This window comes from Lactuca sativa, chromosome 2 (assembly GCF_002870075.4).
Source record: "Lactuca sativa cultivar Salinas chromosome 2, Lsat_Salinas_v11, whole genome shotgun sequence".
Taxonomy (NCBI): Eukaryota; Viridiplantae; Streptophyta; class Magnoliopsida; order Asterales; family Asteraceae; genus Lactuca; species Lactuca sativa.
The window spans coordinates 138,186,543-138,207,147 of NC_056624.2; the positions used below are offsets into that span (position 1 = coordinate 138,186,543).

Here is a 20,605-nt window from a genome sequence, read left to right on the forward strand (position 1 = left end):
TTTTTTACCGTTATCTTGACAATTGAGTTTTGGAGGCGATTATATGCAGATACTCACGCAGGCTGGTTGGAATGTGATGTAAGTTGTATAATTATGTGATCATTACATATTACGCTTCTAATAACAATACTAACTTTACTGTAAAAATTTTGATTGACAACACATCATGATGTGGATCTCATTGTTGATAGAGCGTGGATGGGATGATGCTTGGTGGACGGTTATGTTGTCAGCATTCAATATTGATACATATGACTGGAGTGACATAGCTGAAAAATCCGTTTACCCAGCTTGGTCAGAGTGTGATACGATGTAATTGTGTTTCGATTACATTACCTAAGTAATAGTAATTTATAATATAATGTTATTTGATGAGTAACTTTCCAACATTTTGTGTAGTTTTACATCCTTATCAATATATCGCGTGCTCACTGGTTTTTGGGTGCTTTGGATTTGAAGACATTCAAAATAACTATATACGATAGTCACTGGAACAACAACTATTGTTGAGAAGATGAGTCTTGGTTTGCAGCTATGCGAGTCCACATCAACAAACTCCTAGTTGGTATCAATTGCTGCCTATTGGGGTATCAAACCAATTGATGTAGTCCCCATTCAGACTTTCAAAATGACCCTAGAAAAGGCCACAAACGTACCGCAATAGATTAACAGTAGAAGGGATTGTGGGATGTTTTTGTGTTGGTTCATTAAGATGTTAATCGCGGGGAAATCATATTTGATAAAGAGTGAAAGCGATATATGAATCATGTCATATCGTAAACGATTGACGAAAATATTTTGGGGTATGAGGACAAAGTCTATTTGAACATTGTACTATATTTAAAACAAATCCCTTAAGTTTATATAGTTGTCACATTTTTTGTAGATTTTAAGATTACATTTGCAATTTACATTTTATAAAAACCAATATTATAGAAAACAAAAAATAACACAAAACAAAATTAAAATAAATTAATTATTCCGGAACGTTTATCTGGAATCATACTCCAGTATTCCGGAGGTATCTCCAGAATGTCATATTCCGAAGGTCCGTAATGCCATATTCCGAACAAAGTGGTGATTTTACAAGAAAAAAATAAGTTTTTTTTTCAAAGATATCGTTGATAAAGGTTTAAATTATTAATATATACATCTATTTATATATTTTGAAGGTTTATAACGAAAGTTTAAGAAAAAAAAATCCATACTATAAGATTACACCAGATAAAAATTAGATTATCCATCAATATATATTTAATTAATAACACCGATCTAGTTTAATATTTAATTGATTTTGATATAATTAACCATAATCAACTAGATTGAATTACTAAATACTAATCATAATTTCTAATAGATAATTCAACTAGATCAGTTCTCAAAGGCATTGAAGGTGAAACCGACCCGGCCCAACATCATGCGTGGAAATAGGCCTATTATAATTTTACTTTTCAATAAGCGGATTTCCCCTTTTCATCGTCTTCACTCAGAGACACCAAAACTCCACACAAAACCATACCCGATCGGAACCCTAGAATTGCAAAAATTAATCAGACTCGTCATCGTATTCGTTCGCCGGCGAAGGTTTTGGATGCTTAGGTTTCACAATTCAATTACCACTCCAGATTTAATAGATTTAGTAATTTATCAATGGGAGCCAGTAGAAAGCTTCAAGGTGAGATCGATCGAGTCCTAAAAAAAGTTCAAGAAGGTGTTGATGTTTTCGACAGCATATGGAACAAGGCATGCGTAAATGTTTTTAATTTTCTTTGAATTATTGACGTTATTGTTTTTTGTGTAATCTGAATGCTGAAGCTTCATGTTCGCATGTTGAATTTCGTATTTTAGGTATACGATACTGACAATGCTAATCAGAAGGAGAAGTTTGAGGCCGACTTGAAGAAGGAGATTAAGAAACTTCAGAGGTACAGAGACCAGATTAAGACATGGATACAGTCCAGCGAGATCAAGGATAAGAAGGTCATTTATGTTTCCATTTGTATTCCTTCTTCTTACTCTTCCCTCACAAGCATGTCTCAGTCGCTGGTTACCCAGTCTAGTTGCTTTACGAAACAAATTCTGCGCACCAACAGTGAAGAATCATCTAAAGTTGCTTAATGCCTACTTTGCACTATTCAAAAGAAGATTTTGTATGACAAATGATAATTTGATGTACATTTGCGTATGCATTTGATTAGCATCACATACCATCTAATATTGTCTGGTGACTAGTTCTATGCTGCTTAACATGAAAGGAATCTGAATATAAAAGGCCATGAAGAGTTGACATAGTGTTTCTCACTAAGAGCATGGTCTGAAGAAAAACAAGTTGCTTACTTGCTTGTTGTGTTCTCTGGTTCACATACATGATACATATGCTATCTTCCATTGGTGATTGTCTATTGGCACTTATACTTTCTGTTATTGCTGCCACACTATCTCAAATTTAATCTGGTTTTAGCTTCTATGCTAAGAATTAGATGCCTCTATCTTGTTTCATCTACTTCCTTATTGACATCTGTTTCTTCTTTCTGATACGTGTTGACGTAGGTTAGTGCCTCTTATGAGCAGGCTCTGATGGATGCCCGCAAGCTTATTGAACGAGAAATGGAACGGTTTAAGATTTGTGAAAAGGAGACAAAGACAAAAGCTTTCTCCAAAGAAGGCCTAGGACAACAGCCTAAAACGGTATCTATTGCTTTGCTTTTTTCATATGATACATGGAAATAACCTTCAGTCATTGTATAGTGAAGTATCCTTTATTCCTTTTTGATGATATCTTATAGGATCCAAAGGAGAAAGCCAAGTCAGAGACTAGAGATTGGTTGAACAATACGGTATAACACTACACTATACTACTGCCTTTATAGCATTATACTAGTACTTTAAAGGCCTCCCTTTGTTTTATTATTTACATATGTGGATCCTCATTTAGACATTATATATGACAATGCTTATTCTTGGTTAGGTGTCTGAGCTGGAATCTCAAATCGATAGCTTTGAAGCTGAGATGGAGGGGCTATCTGTTAAGAAAGGAAAAGCAAGACCTCCAAGACTGGTAATATCAATATGGTGAATAAAGATTCAGTTTCTTTAAATTTTCACCTTGTAATAGACTCCATTTATTCAATATCTACCTTACAGTTGATAATCTGATGGATGTCTTTCGCTCTTTTGTTTGATAGACACATTTAGAGTCATCAATTGTTCGACACAAGGCTCATATAATGAAGCTAGAGTTGATATTACGGTTGTTGGATAATGATGAATTGAGCCCTGAACAAGTCAATGATGTTAAGGACTTCATTGATGACTATGTGGAACGAAATCAGGTCATCATATACTTTTTTCCCTTTCACATTTTCTCAATAGTTTCTTTTCAGTTTCTCTCCTCTATGCCACCTTGTCAAATTCATGATAAAAGAATCTAAAACCACCACAAACCATTTCATCTGCAGGAGGATTTTGATGAGTTTGAGGATGTTGATATGTTATACAACACCTTATCACTAGACAAAGTAGAAGCACTTGAAGATCTTGTTATCATTGGTCCACCTGGCCTCGTTAAGGTAAAAACATATCTGTTGTTTAAAAATCAAAACCCTACTTGCTGAATTTCTATTCCATTCATCATCTAGAAACTAGTTCCAATTAGAAACCATGTCAACTTAGTCAAGTTAGTTGACTTAATTGCCCTATGTAGAAGGAATTCATATGAAGAAAAAATTTCATGAAAATAATTGTTTTGGCAGGGTGTTGGTGCTAGTGTTGCTGTTTTAAGTACGAAAAATGCTTTGTCTTCACCTCCAGTTCAGTCACCGGTATGTCAAATGACAAATCTACCCCCATAGGACACCTCCCCATGTTGCCATAGCCCATATGCATAGAAAGACATAATATTGTGTATTCTTTTGTGTTTTTTTGATTTATGGAAAAAATATATTCAACAGGGAGCTTCAGTACAGGAACAAACTGAGGAGACATTATCTCAGGAGAATATATCAGAGCATGGGCCACGGACCCCACCACCAAAAGCCATTGCCATCTCATCATCTCCTCCAACACCATCCGGGACCCACGCAACCACCCCTATTACTGTCCCCACCCCATCTCATAATCTCACCGCCTCTTCAGTCCCTCCAAGTCCAAGTCCGGTGAGGGGCGTTTTAGACAATTCAGTCTCCACCATCCCTTCCTCACCTATAAACAAGGAAGAAGAAGTCGGTGGATTCCCTGTTCGTAAATCATCTCCTGCTCTTAGTGAATCCGGATTAAGGAATCTCGGGAGGGGGAGTTTGACCAGTTTGACCAGTTTGACAAGTCAGTCTTCAGTTACTCTCCCTATCAACCCTACGAATAGTAACATTATTTCTACCAATAATGCCCTTGGTGTTTCTCAAGCTTCGGAACTGGCTAAGCGACCTATGTTAGGGACAGATGAGAGAATGGTTCAGCAGCATCCTCCTGTTTCATCTTTGAGTAGCAGAATCATGTTGCCACAAAGTGGTGTGAAAACTAGTGATGGTGATAATGGAAATGGCGGTGAAGGTGGTGGCATGGGCACAAGAGTCTTTTCACCCTCTGGTGTTCCTGGCATCCAGTGGAGACCTGGTAGTTCCTTCCAAACTCAACATGAAGGGGTATGCACTTATACATTATATTATTGTATCTACATTAACTAAAATATTATTAGTGTATTTAGTTAATTTTTAATTTTATTTTAAAAGGGACAATTCCGTGGAAGAACTGAAATAGCACCAGATCAAAGGGAGAAATTTCTGCAGAGATTCCAACAAGTACAACAACAAGGAAGCAGCACCCTTCTTGGAATGCCTCCTATTTCTGGAGGAACTCATAAGCAATTTTCAACACAGCAAAACCCTCTTCTACAACAGGTTTCTCTTTCTTATTTCATATTTTATATTTCATAATTCATAATTCATAATTCTCCAGATTTTTTTATTTTAAATAAATGATGTTATGTTGATATGCACATTGCACAGTTTAATTCTCAAAGCTCAAGTGGATTGGGTGGGGCACCGCCAGCAAGTCCCAACACTGCCACGTCAGCACAACAACAAAATCTAATCCATTTACAGTCAAGTCAACAAATGTCAACCGTTTCTAAAGATAGCGGTAAACTCTTTGACTTTTTTTTTTTTTTTTGAACATTATTGTCAAAGATAAATGAAATTTAAAATTTGAAGCAGAAATTAACAATTCAAAAGTTGAGGAAATGGAACAACAGCAACAACAACAAAGCGTTACATCTGATGACTCAGCACCTGATCCTGCACAATCTCCTGTCCTCAACAAGAACACTTCCAATGAAGAAGATCCAAAGGTCTCATATGCATTAGACATGCAGGTATAATTTATTTTTAATTAAATTTTCTTCTAGGGTTTAAATATTTTATAATATGATTTTTTTTTTTTTTTTTTAAGGGATCTGGGACTATGACAGAAGCAGCACAAAGCACACGCGATGTTGACCTGTCACCTGGTCAACCATTACAATCGAACCAATCGGTTAGCCTGGGTGTGATTGGTAGAAGAAGCCTGTCTGACCTGGGTGCAATTGGAGACAACCTTAGTGGGTTAGCCGTGTCCTTAGGTGGGACCCACGACCAACAATACAACCTCCAAATGCTCGAGTCCGCCTTCTACAAACTCCCCCAACCCCGTGACTCTGAACGTGCCAAAAGCTACACTGCAGTACATATTATAACATCATACTTTTCATTTTTTTTTTTTTTTAAATAATAAACTATTTAACTATTTTCAATTTTTATTCCACAGAGGCACCCTGCAGTGACCCCACAAAGCTATCCGCAAGTGCAAGCTCCAATTGTGAACAACCCGGCCTTTTGGGAACGTCTTGGATCCGACAACATTGGGACCGATACTTTATTTTTTGCATTTTATTATCAACAGGTAGTTTTTATTTTTTTATTAATTGGATTTTTTTATTTTAAATATTCTGAAATGTGTGTGTGATTTCATGCAGAATGCTTATCAACAATATCTGGCTGCAAAAGAATTAAAGAAACAATCATGGAGGTACCATAAAAAATACAACACGTGGTTTCAAAGACACGAAGAGCCAAAATTTGCTACAGATGATTATGAACAAGGGACGTATGTGTATTTTGATTTCCACATTGGCAATGATGAGATGCAAAACGGATGGTATGTATATGATAATGAATATAAAAGTGAAAAAAATAGTGATTTTGGTAACGATTTTTTTGGCCAAATTTTCTAACAGGTGTCAAAGAATCAAGACAGACTTTAAATTCGAGTACAATTTTCTTGAAGATGAGCTGATTGTGTAAATATAGAGGGATTTGGGAAATCAAGATGGCGTTTTCTTTTATTCTCTTACATTATGTTTTTGTTATGTTGGAAGTTTTGCACTTTTGTGTAATATTGCTATTATCTCCATTGGTAAATTTTAGTATTATTGCATTTCTCTAGATCTACTTATTCTCTTCTTTTCACCCTTCTGGATTTTTTTTTTATGTAATTTCGTATGACAATAAAAGCTTTTAACAAAATATTTCTACCTTTTTATGTAACGCACAGCTATATCTGTGAACATAACTTGGTATTCTAATAACTCCCAATGAAGTAGTTTGCAATTTTAAGTTACATAAAAAGTTAATGATACTTGTTAGAGGGTTTATTTATTATTTTTTTGTTTTGTTTTTTTAAGTTTATTGTTATACTATACTACTATATGCTAAAGTATTATATAAAAAAAGCTTTAAAAAATTAAATATTGGTGTAATTTAACTAATGAGTTTTCTAATATTATGACATTTATGTATAAAGTATAAACAATAAAGTAAAGCATCTATTATTCTTTATGAAGTTTCATCCACTCCTTTTTGACAATCTCTAGATATTATCATTTTGATTGATAAGGATGCACATGTTAAATGCATTAGTCATGTCAAGAAAAAGGTTTGTTGACCAAAAGTCAATAGTCAGCACCATAAAAAGAAATGGATCAAATCGAGGTCATTGATTTTTAACATATTGAGTTCATACGATTTGATTTTTAATCAAACATTATGTTCTTTTCTATAAATGATTAACACGACCCATGATAAGTAAAATGAAAAGATTCATGGGTTAAATGGGTTTGTTTGGTTGAGATTTGAATCGAAATGTTAGATAATACAACACTTTTTAATCATTTATATTTATCGTTGATCTTGTCTTTAAAAAAAATTCACAAAACCAAATATAACAGTAAACCTTAGAAAAACTCAACTTATCATTCACCAATACTTGATAAAACCATTTTATTTGTTATCATATCTAAAATAATATTTTGTAACCGGTAAATCTTTGAAAGTCGGTAATCTAGCCTTTTTGACATCAGAAAAACCTAACATATTATTCTTTAATGCTCTAAAAAAACATCATGTTATTTTTTTTTTACAAAAAAACCATTTTATTTTCTAATTTTATACAATAAAACATTTATTTCCCCCTTTATGTCCTATATCTGTGTTATTGAGAAATGATAATCGATAAATATCTTGTTTGTTGTTATGGTTGCACCTTATACAAATTAGAACATAAAAGGGTTTTATTGTACAAAATCATAAAATAAAATGTTTTAATTGTAAAAAGGAACAGCACAATGGTTTTTCAAGCATAAGAGAATAATATGAAGGTTTTTTTGTGAAGTCACAAATGCTAGGTAACCAACTTTTAATGGCTTGCGGGTTACAAAACATTATTTTTGGCATAATCAACAAATAAATAGTTTTATTATACAAAAAATAACATAATAAGCTTTTCGAGCATTGGAGTATAATAGATAGAGTTTTTTTTAGGGTTTTTTAATGACATAAACAAGAAAATTGTACTTCTATAAACTTGTATCCATAAGAAAAATATTGGTATGCAGATAGATACCTAAGTTATGATGTCTTGTTTGATAGACTAGCTAAAAATATGCTAGCTTATGAATTAATAATATTTTGTAAAAAGTCGCTTATAAAGTATACTACAATTTAAAGTTAATAAATGGACATTGAGATATATAATTATAAAAAAAAGATTAGATATAACTTTACAAGATTATTAAAAAGTACCTCAGAATAGTTTATCCAAGGTTTTAAAAAGTTTGTCATGACTTCGCAATGACTCATTATGGCTCAAATGTTTGTAGTTGACGTCAAGTTTTAACAAAATGTCATCTTAAGTCATATATGTATATAACAAATGAATTAATAGTAAAAAATATATAAAATTTTATACAAAATTACCGCCTTAAGTCATGTGTTACCAACAGCGTAGCTTGCCACGGCTCGTAAAAGCTTGAGGTTTGACATTGTCATCAACTTATGTCTTACATTGTTTAGAACCTTGAGTTTATCTAACTTATAAACTATTTTATAACTTAAAAGAAATTATTTTTATAGTTGTACCAAACAATAAAAACAATAAATTACTTGCTTGTTTATTTTTAGAAAACCTTAATCTGAAACTTATTCATATGCAAACAAAAACTCTAGCATGAGGATCTTAAATATTGGAATTTAAATTCTCCGGCTAAATCTATGCGATTTTAATATAAAGTGGTATGTATTTAAATTGAAAAAATGCAGTTTATTCATATAATATAATAAGACATAATAATACAAAAGAGAAAAACCTTTCAAAATCACCGAAAGTTTTTGGCGCCACCTGTTAGGCATGGAGATGAAGATGAAGATGGTTTCCAATTTTCAAAATGCTTTGTCGGCTTCTTCTCCTCCTATTTTGAATTGTTTACTCCATAATATATAGTACTATATTTTGTTTATACAAAAAATAAATAAATAAATAAATTAAAAACCATGCAATATAGTTTTACCAAGTTTAGGTTTAGGGTTATTATTCGAAAGTTATATTACTTTTTTAGTTTATGGAAAAGTTACAATTTTTTTTAAACAGAAAAATTATGATATCTAATTTTACATAATAATCTATCATTTTCTATTAAAAAATGATTTTTCTTTTAATTTGGACAAAATTTAAATAAGAGAATTTTTTGTTCAAAAAATAAAAGTTAAGACTCTTTTATAAATTATAACAAAATAATAAGATTTTTCTAACAATAATCCTTAAGGGCATCTTCAACCCACCCCCAAACTCCATTTTTTCCCTTATTTCTTCCCCTATTCTTTTTCAATCCTATCCCATTTTTACCTCCATTTTTGGAGATATGAATAGTACTCCCCCATTCATATCTCCAAAAATGGAGGTGAAGTTTGGTTGTCAACTTTAGTCTCTCTCATTTTTATTTTATACATTTTTAGTTTATTTTATCTACTAATTATAATTTAAATGTAATATTTAATATTTATAATATCATGTTATATACTAATTTATATTAATTAATCATAAATATAGAGTTTAATTAGTAGAGGGGGTGTATCTGACAATATATAGAAGTTATAAAAATAGAATATTCTAGGAATATATTTTTGAGTAAATTACACGGTTGGTCCCTATGGTTAGGGGTTACTTGCACGTTTGGTCCCTAGGAAGATTTTTTAACTCGGACCATCCCTAAAGCTTAAATTTGTTACCCGCTCAGTCCCTTAAATCTTATTTTGTTGCGTATTTGGTCCATACTAAACATAAAAAGACAATTTTACCCTTATCAATTATATTTCAAATTTTTTTTAATGAGAAAAAACATTTAATAAATAAGCCATGTGGGTCCCACCCACCTAATTACTTACGCCTATTTTTCTTGATTGTTATAATATGGTCGACTGCTTCTCCATCTTCAACGCTTACCTACCTCCTCCCCCCCCCCTCTTCACTACCGATTAAAAAATCTTCCCTCCATCTCCATAGTCGAGTTGCATCTCTTTCGTCCCCCTCTCCACTCCCCACCTGCTTCATTATTGATGGAACCTACCCAACCCTAAAAGTACCCTTTTATGCCCTAACTATTGCTGCAACAATGTGACTCACAATGGGGATCTCGCCAAGCTGTCGCCTGCACCTTCATCTCTGCTGTCTCTGTTCTTATGTTTATCCCTATATGCAATTAATACTTCAAACTGTCGTTGGTCTGCATCATCAAGCAATCGTTGCTGCCCTCCATCGTCAATATGATCAAGTGTTGGGGTTGTTGCAGGTTCTGATTAAAATCCTTTAAGTTTGTAGGTTCTGGTTGAAACCCATCGTCTCCGATATCTCCATTTACGATGTCCGGGTTTTACAAATTCTGGTTGAAATCTTTTCATTCTTTGTATGTTCTAGTAATTCTTCAAAAATCTTCAACAAATATACAATAATTTTGTTGAACTGAAGAACCCTAACATCGATCTGTAGACCACATTCTCTGCTCCGCTTAGCTACATTTGATTTTAGTAGGTTTGTTTCAGGTTCAGATTTGATTTCATTTTGATTTCGTTAAGTTTTGATTTGGTTTGCTATTAAATATCAAAGTTAAAGAAACAACACATCTTGTTGGGAGCTTGAAGATTTCAGAAGGGTGGGTTAAGATGAAGGAATATGATGACCGGAGATGGGTAGATGGTGGCCGAAGTTAGGTACTCTTCATCGTTGTTGGGGAGGCGAAGGAAATCAGTAAAGGGTGGGGCTGGGCCCATTGTAAGTTAATAATAATGTAAATAATTGTATAAAAATGAATTAAATTACAAAAGAAATAAGTAAAGGGCAAAATAGTCTTTTTATGTTTGATAGAGACTAAACGCGTAACAAAAATATGTATTAGGGACCGTCCGAGTTAAAAAATCTTTCTAGGGACCAAACGTGCAAGTAACCCCTAACCATAGGGACCATCCGTGTAATTTACTCTATATTTTTTGGAGTAAAATATGAGATAGAAAATGAAGTAGGTTTGGAGATGAAACACTATTTACTCCATTTATGGGGGAAAAATAGAGATGGGTTGGAGATGATCTAAGTTTATTTATAATTTGGAAGAAAAGTTTAATTAGTAAACTATAAGAATTGAACACTAAAATTGCTTTATTAATATTTTGTAGATATTGTTAATAAGTATATACACACATTGGCATCGGATTCTTATAAAAAAAGTGTTTTGAAAATTAACATAGAATGAATAATGTTTTATTCTTTTTGAAGTAGAGAGAATAATGCTTAGTGTAAAAAATGCTTTATATAAAAAGTTATCAAAAATAAATATTGTATAAATTAATAAGAAGTCTACTTCATAATTACATATGCATTCAATTCTTTAATATTTGATTTTAACATTTAAAACCTATATAGTCATAACAATATGAATAAATAAATAACGTAAGTAAGTGAAAATGAAAGATATCAGTAATCTAAAACAATGTAGGCCTCAATATTAGTCAACTAGTTGAATTATATGTAGAATATGTGCTATTTTGATCATTTCCCCCCAATTTTTTCCAATTCAAATTTAAATTCTGTTTGGTAGAAAAAATAAATATGAGGTTAAAAAATAGTCCACATCTGTTTGTCTAACATGATAAACAATTTTATATTGTTCAAATTATTTAACAATATGGCGATTTTTTTTTTAATCCAAAATAAAAGTATAAAACTATTGCATCTCTATGCTACTCTCAAAAAGTAAAACTATTGCATCTATATTGATCATATATATTTCAATCAAATATATTTGATTAATCCAATATCTAAGATATGATCTCTAAATAATATCGAAAAGTTTACTAAACGAAATCTAGGGTGACAATCCATAGCAATGATGGCTCGCATGATAGAACCACATTACATGAAACAAAATTTGGACAAAATCAAATTTCAAATTCTTGTTCGTATTAAGTGTAAAAAATATGATGTTATGTTGTGTTCAAAATTTCACACAATATTAACATGTGTATGTCGTGTTTTGTAAGATTAATTATGAATTAAATAAACTAAGGATTTATTTTATTTTATCTTTTTCATGTTGATTGTTTTTATCGTGTTTAATTAAGTTGTTACTGTATTAATAAAATAAAATGTGAAGATGTATGTTTTAGCTAAAACCAATAAAACTATTTGATTTATCACCTCTAACAAAATCAAATGTACAAATTTCAAATGGAATATATATATATATATATATATATATATATATATATATATATATATATATATATATATATATATATATATAAAAGTTTAAAAGCTTAAAAATGATATTTAATTGGAGTAATAATAAAAAGGTTAGGATAGTCACAAAAATGATAATAGTATGATTTTGAGGAGTATAGGGATGTGACCTAATCCCTTCTAGAAAATTGATGAATCACCAAAAGCCGAAAATTAATTTTGGTCTAAATCAATTTTGTTTTACATTTAACTTTTTGTTTAAACTAAATATATTTATAATAAAAATAAATATTTTGGATTTCGAACTACCTTGCGGACAAAGTAAAAAAAAAAAAGTATTTTGAAATTTCAAAAACATGTCCGATCAATATCGGAAATTTCTAAATTGTTTTATTGAAATCTAAAAAAAATCCATATTAAATCGAAATAGATTACGATGCGATGACATAAAAAGTGTTATTTTGTTGATAAACCAGGTGTAAGATCCATGTATTACACGGGTTAATTAAAAAATTAAATATAAAAGTCTAAATATTTAAGAACTTCAGATTTATAAAAAAATGAGTAAATTACACGAATGGTCCCTATGGTTTAGGGTAATTTACGTGTTTGGTCCCTAACTTATTTTTTTAACTCGGAAGGTCCCTGTTGTTTATTTTTGTTACGCGTTTGGTCCCTACTGTTTGTTTTTATTACGTGTTTGGTCTCTATCTTAGCTAAAAAGACTATTATTTAAATATGAAAAAATGTTATGGTAGGTAAGGTAATGTGAAGGGATGGAGTTGGGAGTGTGTTTATTTAAATAAATTAAGAAAATCAAGGGCAAAATAGTGTTTTTAGATAAGATAAGGACCAAGCGCGTAACAAAAACAAACAATAGGGACCTTCCGAGTTAAAAAAATAAGTTAGAGACCAAACGCGCAAATTACCCTAAACCATAGGGATCATTCGTGTAATTTACTCTAAAAAAATAAAAAAAATGAATTATAAAAATTGATTTTCTTATCTTATAAATTTAAATAAATAAACAAAATAAACTATTGAACCTTAATTTGAGAATTTTGAAATAAGAAGGTAAATCTATTAATGAAATTGATATTTATTTATTACTACATTTATTGTAATTATTACATTATAATATTATGTGAAATTTATTAAAATAGAAAAACTCATAAAATGACATGTGGAAAAGAAATTAATTCAAAATAACCACAAAATGACATTTGCCAAATTGAATGAGAGTGTAACATGTAGCAAAAAAAACTTTCATTTATTAGAGTAGATGTCGATGATGTTCGTTTCAGATTTAAAAGGAAAAGAAATTTTTTGATAGGGAAAATGACTCTTGAGGGTAATTAACTTTTCCATTTGTACTCATTTGGTCCCTTTCCTTTTTTTGTATTCAATATACCATCGAACTTGTTGTTTGCGTTCACCATAACCCTTTTGACCGGCTTTTGACATGTGATAGCCGGTCAAAGGGTTATGATAAACACAAACAACAAGTTCGATGTTATATTGAGTAAAAAAGGAAATAGACCAAATGAGAACAAACTCAACAGTTGGTTACCTTTCTAAGTCATTTTCCCCGAAAAGTTAAATGAAATTAAAGTTGCAGAATTATCAAAGACTACAACCTTCTTTGGCTATAACGTATATAAAGAGCGTTTCAAATGGGTAACCTTGTTAAAACATAGTCTATGTTATGCTTACTGTGGTTAGCTATCAACACCTCTCTGTAAAGGGATATGACTGTGTATGAGAGGTATATTTATCAGCATAAACGTTTACCTCACGGTATATTTTGGTGATGTGTCTACAAAAACAACATGATGTTGTATCTTATCCTATGAATTCGATCTTAAAGCTAAGTAAACTCAAAAATCACAGCACTTGTGATTCCACTCGTTTGTAGACTTGTCTAGAATCCATGATACGATAAATCATTTGATTGAAAATATAAATGTAGTCATGAAATGCGTCTGCTTAGTCAAGATTCCCCTAATAAATATTCAAGTGCATTACAAAGTTGTACATATATTAATAATGTTCTTTCGTGGGTTATGTTTTGAAAAGAAGTAAAATCATTAATATCAGTAGGAGACGACGTGAGATTTGCTGTAAATGAGTAAAGGGAAAATGAATCAGAAGGGTAACCAACTGTTGCATTTGTTCTCATTTAATCCCTTTCCTTTTTTTTGTACTCAATATACCATCGAACTTGTTGTTTGTGTTCACCATAACCCTTTGACCGGCTATCACAGGTCAAAAGCCGGTCAAAAGGGTTATGATGAACACAAACAACAAGTTCGATGGTATATTGAATACAAAAAAAAACAAAAGAGACCAAATGAGTACAAACACAAAAATTAATTTCCTCATGAGTCATTTTCCCTTTTTGATAAATATTTATAGCAAATTAAAGAAAAATACTACTACGATCATTTATGTTAATGCTCCATTGTCATGTGGTATGTTTTGTGATTGTCCAAAGAAAGTAATATCTCTCAATAATTATGTATAATATCTTACTTTTATTTGATTTTGTTATTTTAATGTATTTTAATTTCTTATTAAATTTTTTTTTTTTTCAGAAAGCGACTATTCTAAAATGACAAAAGTGGAAATAAATTTTCATATCAAACAATTTTTTCTTCTTGGCCTATAATCCAAAATGACAAAAATGGAAAAAAAGCACGTGTCTAGTCACCAGATATTAGATAACCAGTTGTTTCAATCATATCAACAACGAATTTAGGTAAAAAGGAATAACTAATTAATCAAATTCACATTCAAATCCTAAAGATTTGAAATTTTTACTTTTACAACATGGGTTTTGATTAATTCCTCATAAACAAAAACTAGAAAATCTAAAAATCAATTCTTTTCATCAAGAACACATTCTCATCTCCAACACTTTCTTGTGAGAATTCGAGTGTTTATAACTCACAAAACTCGGACTCTTTGCTGGTCTATATTCGGGCAGCAGCCTGCCCGACTTGTACCTTACCCCACATGCATTACACAGCGTCTTTGGCCCTTCTGGTCCTGCCCGCCACTGTGGGGTTCTTTGCGAAAGACAATGCCTACACCTCCTCCCCTGCCCGCCGCTGCTGCCCTCTTCTTCTTCATGCTTCATCTCCTTGTACCTTCCCTGCCCGTAATCTTCACTTCTTGTGCTGTTATCACTTGTACCTTTGTTGGGTAAAATCAGCTCGCTGTCTGCTAACCAGTAAGCTTGATGGAGCAAAGGAGGATCTGTGTTCATGGGGTACTCTTCTTGAGACATGCATAATCGACTTGTACTTTTTCTCTTTCTTTTGCTTCTTGCTTTGCATGGTACAACGAGTTTATGCATGGAAAGATAGTTTCCCGAATGGGGTTTCATTTTCATTTTCATTTTCACCTCGGTTTCTGCTGTTGTTGTGTTTGTAACTTGTGCATTGGAAGTTGTACTCTGGGGATTTAATGGCATATAGCTTCCACTGCTTGACAAACATTCCTCCACAAAAATTGACAGCCATTCCGTGTTGAAATCCCCTTCTTCCTGCAAAATCTTCCAAATTAGAATAATTTCAAAAAAGACTTGTACATCGTGCATCAAAGCTTGTATCTTGCTATGAATTTAACTATTTTCTAAAAGAAGGTCTCAGTTTTTGTCCAAAAGTTGTACTTAAATGTACAAGCGAATAAAGCTATAAACACACAGAGGTAATAAGGAATATGGTACCATGGAGTGGCCGGAGAAGAGGTCGTCGAGGCTGCCAAGTTTGGAGCATGATGGAGATAGAAGCTGTTGCTCCGGCTTGTAATTGGCCGGAATCCCACCTGAAACAGAGATATTCCGGCAGATGTTCATACTCTCTTTCCTTAAAAAGAAAGAAGAAGACCAGAGAACGATTTTTTTTGGGAATAAAGCAAGATTTTGCAACAAGGCTTTTTATTTATTCAGAGTATAAGTACAAATTTGGTCCCTAGACTATCAACTAACGTGCTGTTTTGGTCCGCTAAGAGTTTTTTTTTTTTTTTTTTTTTTTTTTTTTTTTTTTTTTTAAATTTATTATTATTATTATTATTATTTATTTTATTATTATAATTAGACTAAATTACTGATTCTGTTATGTGGTTTGATCCAATCTTGCATGTTTGGTCCAACGTTGAGAAAAATGATATGAATGGTCCTGCTATTTTCCAAATCTTGCACCACTCCCTCATTGAGTTTGTTAACGTTTATTTTTCACATGTGCAACTCACATGAGGACAAAAATGACATTTCATTTGGTACCCGCTACACCCAATAAGAAAACCACGTTAAGTTTTTTCAAAGGGTTAATCACTTAGAAACTGAACTTTGATCTTTATTCACATTTAGGTAACTATATTTTTTTTTCGTTTTTTGTTTGACCTGTTCAAAATAGGGTAATATGACTGGTAATTACCCTACTATGAACAACTCAAACAAGTTTATTAGTCAAATATGTACGAAAAAAACATGGTTATCTAAATATAGACAAAAACCAAAGTTTCTTACCCGTTTTGGTAATATTGGACAAAAATCGTCTCTGAAACTATGCCCTGGGATCAGTCTTCAACAGTCAATAAACAATTAGGTTAGACTTTGTTTAACCCAATCCTGACTAGTCATGGGTTAGGCTGTGTTGCTAGGTCTTTAAATCACATACAACCTAGCCCCTTAAGCATATACAACCTAACCCTTAACTAGTTGGGCCTAAACTAGTTAGCCCAAGACTTGACCGTTTTCTCATACATAATGACTGGACAACCCAATTTCATGTCACATCAATGGATCTTATGACTACTTGTACTTAACATAAATAACCCGATATTACCAAAATGGGTAATGAACTTTGGTTTTTGTCAATATTTAGATAACCATGTTTTTTCGTACACATTTGACCATTAAACTTATTTGACCTATTCATAATAGGGTAATGTTACCGCTAATTACCAATTATATTACCTTATTTTGAACATGTCAAACAAGTTCAATGGTCAAATGTGTACGAAAAAAACATGGTTACCTTAATATGAACAAAAACCAAAGTTCGTTACATTTCTAGTTCATTAACCCTTCTCCAAACTTCCTGATCGGATCTTCTACCCTAGGTTAAAGATTGATATCATAATATTATGAAAAGAAAAATCAAGTTAATTGTGATTCATGCTACTACAGTTTTGTAAGTATCATTGTTATTACTTTATATTGCCATTATAGTTGCTATATTTTTATAAACCATGTGATCTTGATCTAATAGTGAATTGATGTTACGTTATAGATATTTGGTTATTGTAAGAAATATATTTATATACATCGTTTCTAAATCGTGATTTGAAGTTATAACAAAGTAAAGAATATATATATATATATATATATATATATATATATATATATATATATATATATATATATATATATATATATATATAACATGCGGTGCGGTGCGGTTTGAACCGCAGTTTTATAAATACAAACCGCAAACCGCACCGTATAATGCGATTTGATAAAATGATGAACCGTAAACCACACCACGAAATTCTAAACCGCATTATGCGGTGCGGTTTGGTGCGGTGCGGATGGTTTGTGCGGTTTTTTGCACAGCCCTTGGAAACTGTTGTGGATATAAAGAAACTATATAGTAAGTTTATCAATGTAATCTTTGATCCTAAATCTTTCATTAGAATAGTTTTTTGTTAACAAAGATTTGTTTTATTTACAAAGTTTCTTCCTAATATGTTCTCAATTAGAATCAATCATAGTTGATTTTGTTGAAATAACCTATTAGTGTGGCCTTATCGCTATTTTATTATAACTATCATATGTCGGATACAATTATATTATATACTATAATATTTGACATTATGATGTATTTATTAGGTTCTTATGATGGATATGACAATTATATTATAAACTTAATGGTTCCATAACTTACCCTGAGATAATTAAACATGCTAATAGAGAAATAGCGATAATCTGCGTTTTTTAAGGGTTATTTGTATAGGGATAAATGAAACTGGGCACCGGTATACCTTAATCCAGAAACTGTGAATGGGCCAAGTGGCCAACCAAGGAAACAAATATCTAAAAATGGATTAAAAGAAACCGTGAATGGGCCAACCCAAGGAAACAAAGATCTAAAAATATCATGGGCTTTTACTTCCCTTTAATTATGCATTTATGCATAAACAGGGGAAACGATTTACATACGAGTACGTTTAAAATTATTGGATGGTTTTTATTTTATTGAAGGTTCATTTGAAATGAGTTTGCCAGTTTGGAAACTTCGATTCGTTTAGGGAAAATGACAAAAAAGCCCTTAAGTTTTCTCAAAAATGTCGGTTTTACCCTTAGACGTGTTTTATGTCCAGTAAAGCCCGAAGTTTTGTTTAATTTGTTAATTTTTACCCTTGTAACCGGTTTCCAGGTAACCTACCGGTTACCTAGGTTACCTAATGCCAGTAAAACCCTTGAATTTTCAAAAATGTTCGAATTTACCCTTAAGTTTTTCAAAAATGTTCAAAGTTACCATTACCTTGGTTGTTGTTGTTGTTATTATTATTATTATTATTATTATACATATTATACATATTATTATTATTATTATTATTATTATTATTATTATTATTATACATATTTCATACGTTTTTAATACATTTTTATACATATTATTATTATTATTATTATTATTATTATTAATATTAAATGTATAAAAATAATTTTACTAATATAAATATATTTTTTAAAATATATATATATACTTGTATTTAATATTTATATATAAAATTCAATGCCCATGTATTCCTATAGAAATGTATTTATATATTAAAAATGTATTTATTTGTATTTAGTAGGTATAAGTATAAATAGATATTTATTTCATATAAAAATATATTATATACATATAAATATAAAAATCTGTATTTATATGGTTTATATTACATAAAAGATATAATTATATGTATTGGTACATATTACCAAGTATAAATATGTATTTATTATCAAACATCATACTAAATAGATAAGCAAAATAAATATTCATTAATTAGAAACATAACATAACAATTATAAAACCCTCGTAATTAGAAAACCTCAATAAAAGCACTCGATTACAGATAAGATTTACCATTTTTATACAATTAAAAATGTAATAATAATAATAATAATAATAATAATAATAATAATAATAATAATAATAATTAATATAAGGGTAAATCCGAACATTTTTTAAAAACTTAAGGGTAAATCCCAACATTTTTGAAAAATCAAGGGCTTTACTGACATTAGGTAACCGGTAGGTTACCTGGAAACCGGCTACAAGGGTAAAAATGAACAAATTAAACAAAACTTCGGGCTTTACTGGACATAAAACACGTCCAAGGGTAAAACCGACATTTTTGTGAAAACTTAAGGGTTTTTATTTAATTTTCCCATTCGTTTATAGTCCCCCTCTCATATCTTTCCTTTGTGATATTAGATATCCTCAACATTTTGTGTGCTCATCAGTTTTATTGTTTACGATTAACATAAAACAATATAATATTTTGAACAATAAAAATTAGCAAGCATCACATCTATGGATAAAATTAACCTTTATCCTCTTGATTTTGATGAAAAACATATATTTTCTTAAGTAAAATAAGAAAACATATTTATGATATAAGTTGTATTAGTATTCATTTCTTACTATTTTTTTTTTGAAAAGATTCATTTCTTACTATTAATTCAACCTATGTGTTTGATCAGTTAAACAACTTATTGGCCAAATGAGATATTTTATGTTGCCAAAGATGATGTATTTGGTGACGTATTATAGCCTGTCAATCAAAATCTCATTGTGTATAGGGAGCTGATATATCCACTCCATTTTTTAATCCTTCCACTTAAAAAATAAGTGTTGTGACCTTTTTACCCTTGTTTTGTTTTTTAAAAGACAGAGAAAGATCCCATTTGACGGTAACTCTTCTTCCCAAGCGACTATCGTTGGTTCCTCGTTGCCGTTCAAGAATTGTCGGCCGCCATTGCTTCTTCCAATTCGCCGGTCGCAGGTCGCCATTGATTCTTCAACATTAAGTAAGTTTTTTTGTTCTAATTCTTGTTACACATGAGTTTTTGTTTAATGGATTTGGGTTCCCATCAAGATATAGTTTTCAACTTGTAATCCTCTTCCTTTAGAGAACAACTGTAATGCAAACAAGTGTTTTGGTTAAATCTTTCAGAGAATTTGACATTATTGCCCTTATTTTAATTTATAAAAAATATAAAGACAGAAATGGTTTATAGTTTATAGTTGCCGCCTCTTATTTATCAGAATATCACGGTATCACCGTTAATCGTCATCACCATTAATCGTCCTCGCTTCCCTATCTTAGCTGGAAACACCATCACCATCACCATCTACAAAACTCTATTCTGATTGAAGCTCACCATCACCACCATCTGTACAACCCTACCTCTCTTTCAACTGATCATCTTCTGCATCAAACCACCTGCAAT

General features: G+C 31.3%; 2 protein-coding genes across 4 annotated transcripts; one reads left to right on the plus strand and one right to left on the minus strand.

Annotated features, from left to right (window-relative positions):
* Positions 1-1,456: 1,456 nt before the first annotated feature.
* Positions 1,457-6,476, plus strand: LOC111893291 (general negative regulator of transcription subunit 3). Of its 3 annotated transcripts, none has more exons than XM_023889355.2 (16): positions 1,457-1,743; positions 1,849-1,980; positions 2,551-2,688; positions 2,787-2,837; positions 2,969-3,058; positions 3,186-3,332; positions 3,459-3,569; positions 3,753-3,821; positions 3,951-4,640; positions 4,728-4,895; positions 5,004-5,136; positions 5,211-5,368; positions 5,446-5,715; positions 5,800-5,934; positions 6,008-6,189; positions 6,269-6,476. In XM_023889355.2, the coding sequence occupies exons 1-16, from the start codon at positions 1,651-1,653 to the stop codon at positions 6,333-6,335; spliced, it is 2,634 nt and encodes an 877-aa protein (XP_023745123.1). In that variant the 5' UTR covers positions 1,457-1,650; the 3' UTR covers positions 6,336-6,476. The 3 variants fall into 3 exon arrangements, with proteins under 3 accessions (XP_023745123.1, XP_023745135.1, XP_023745143.1); XM_023889367.2 differs by having other exon boundaries at positions 2,572-2,688; XM_023889375.2 differs by lacking the exon at positions 3,753-3,821.
* Positions 6,477-14,846: 8,370 nt separating this feature from the next.
* LOC111893282 (GATA transcription factor 9) lies at positions 14,847-16,016 on the minus strand. The gene is made up of 2 exons (XM_023889344.3): positions 15,824-16,016; positions 14,847-15,640 (listed from the first exon to the last, which is right to left on the minus strand). The coding sequence occupies exons 1-2, from the start codon at positions 15,950-15,952 to the stop codon at positions 14,984-14,986; spliced, it is 786 nt and encodes a 261-aa protein (XP_023745112.1). The 5' UTR covers positions 15,953-16,016; the 3' UTR covers positions 14,847-14,983.
* Between the last annotated feature and the right edge of the window lie 4,589 nt (positions 16,017-20,605).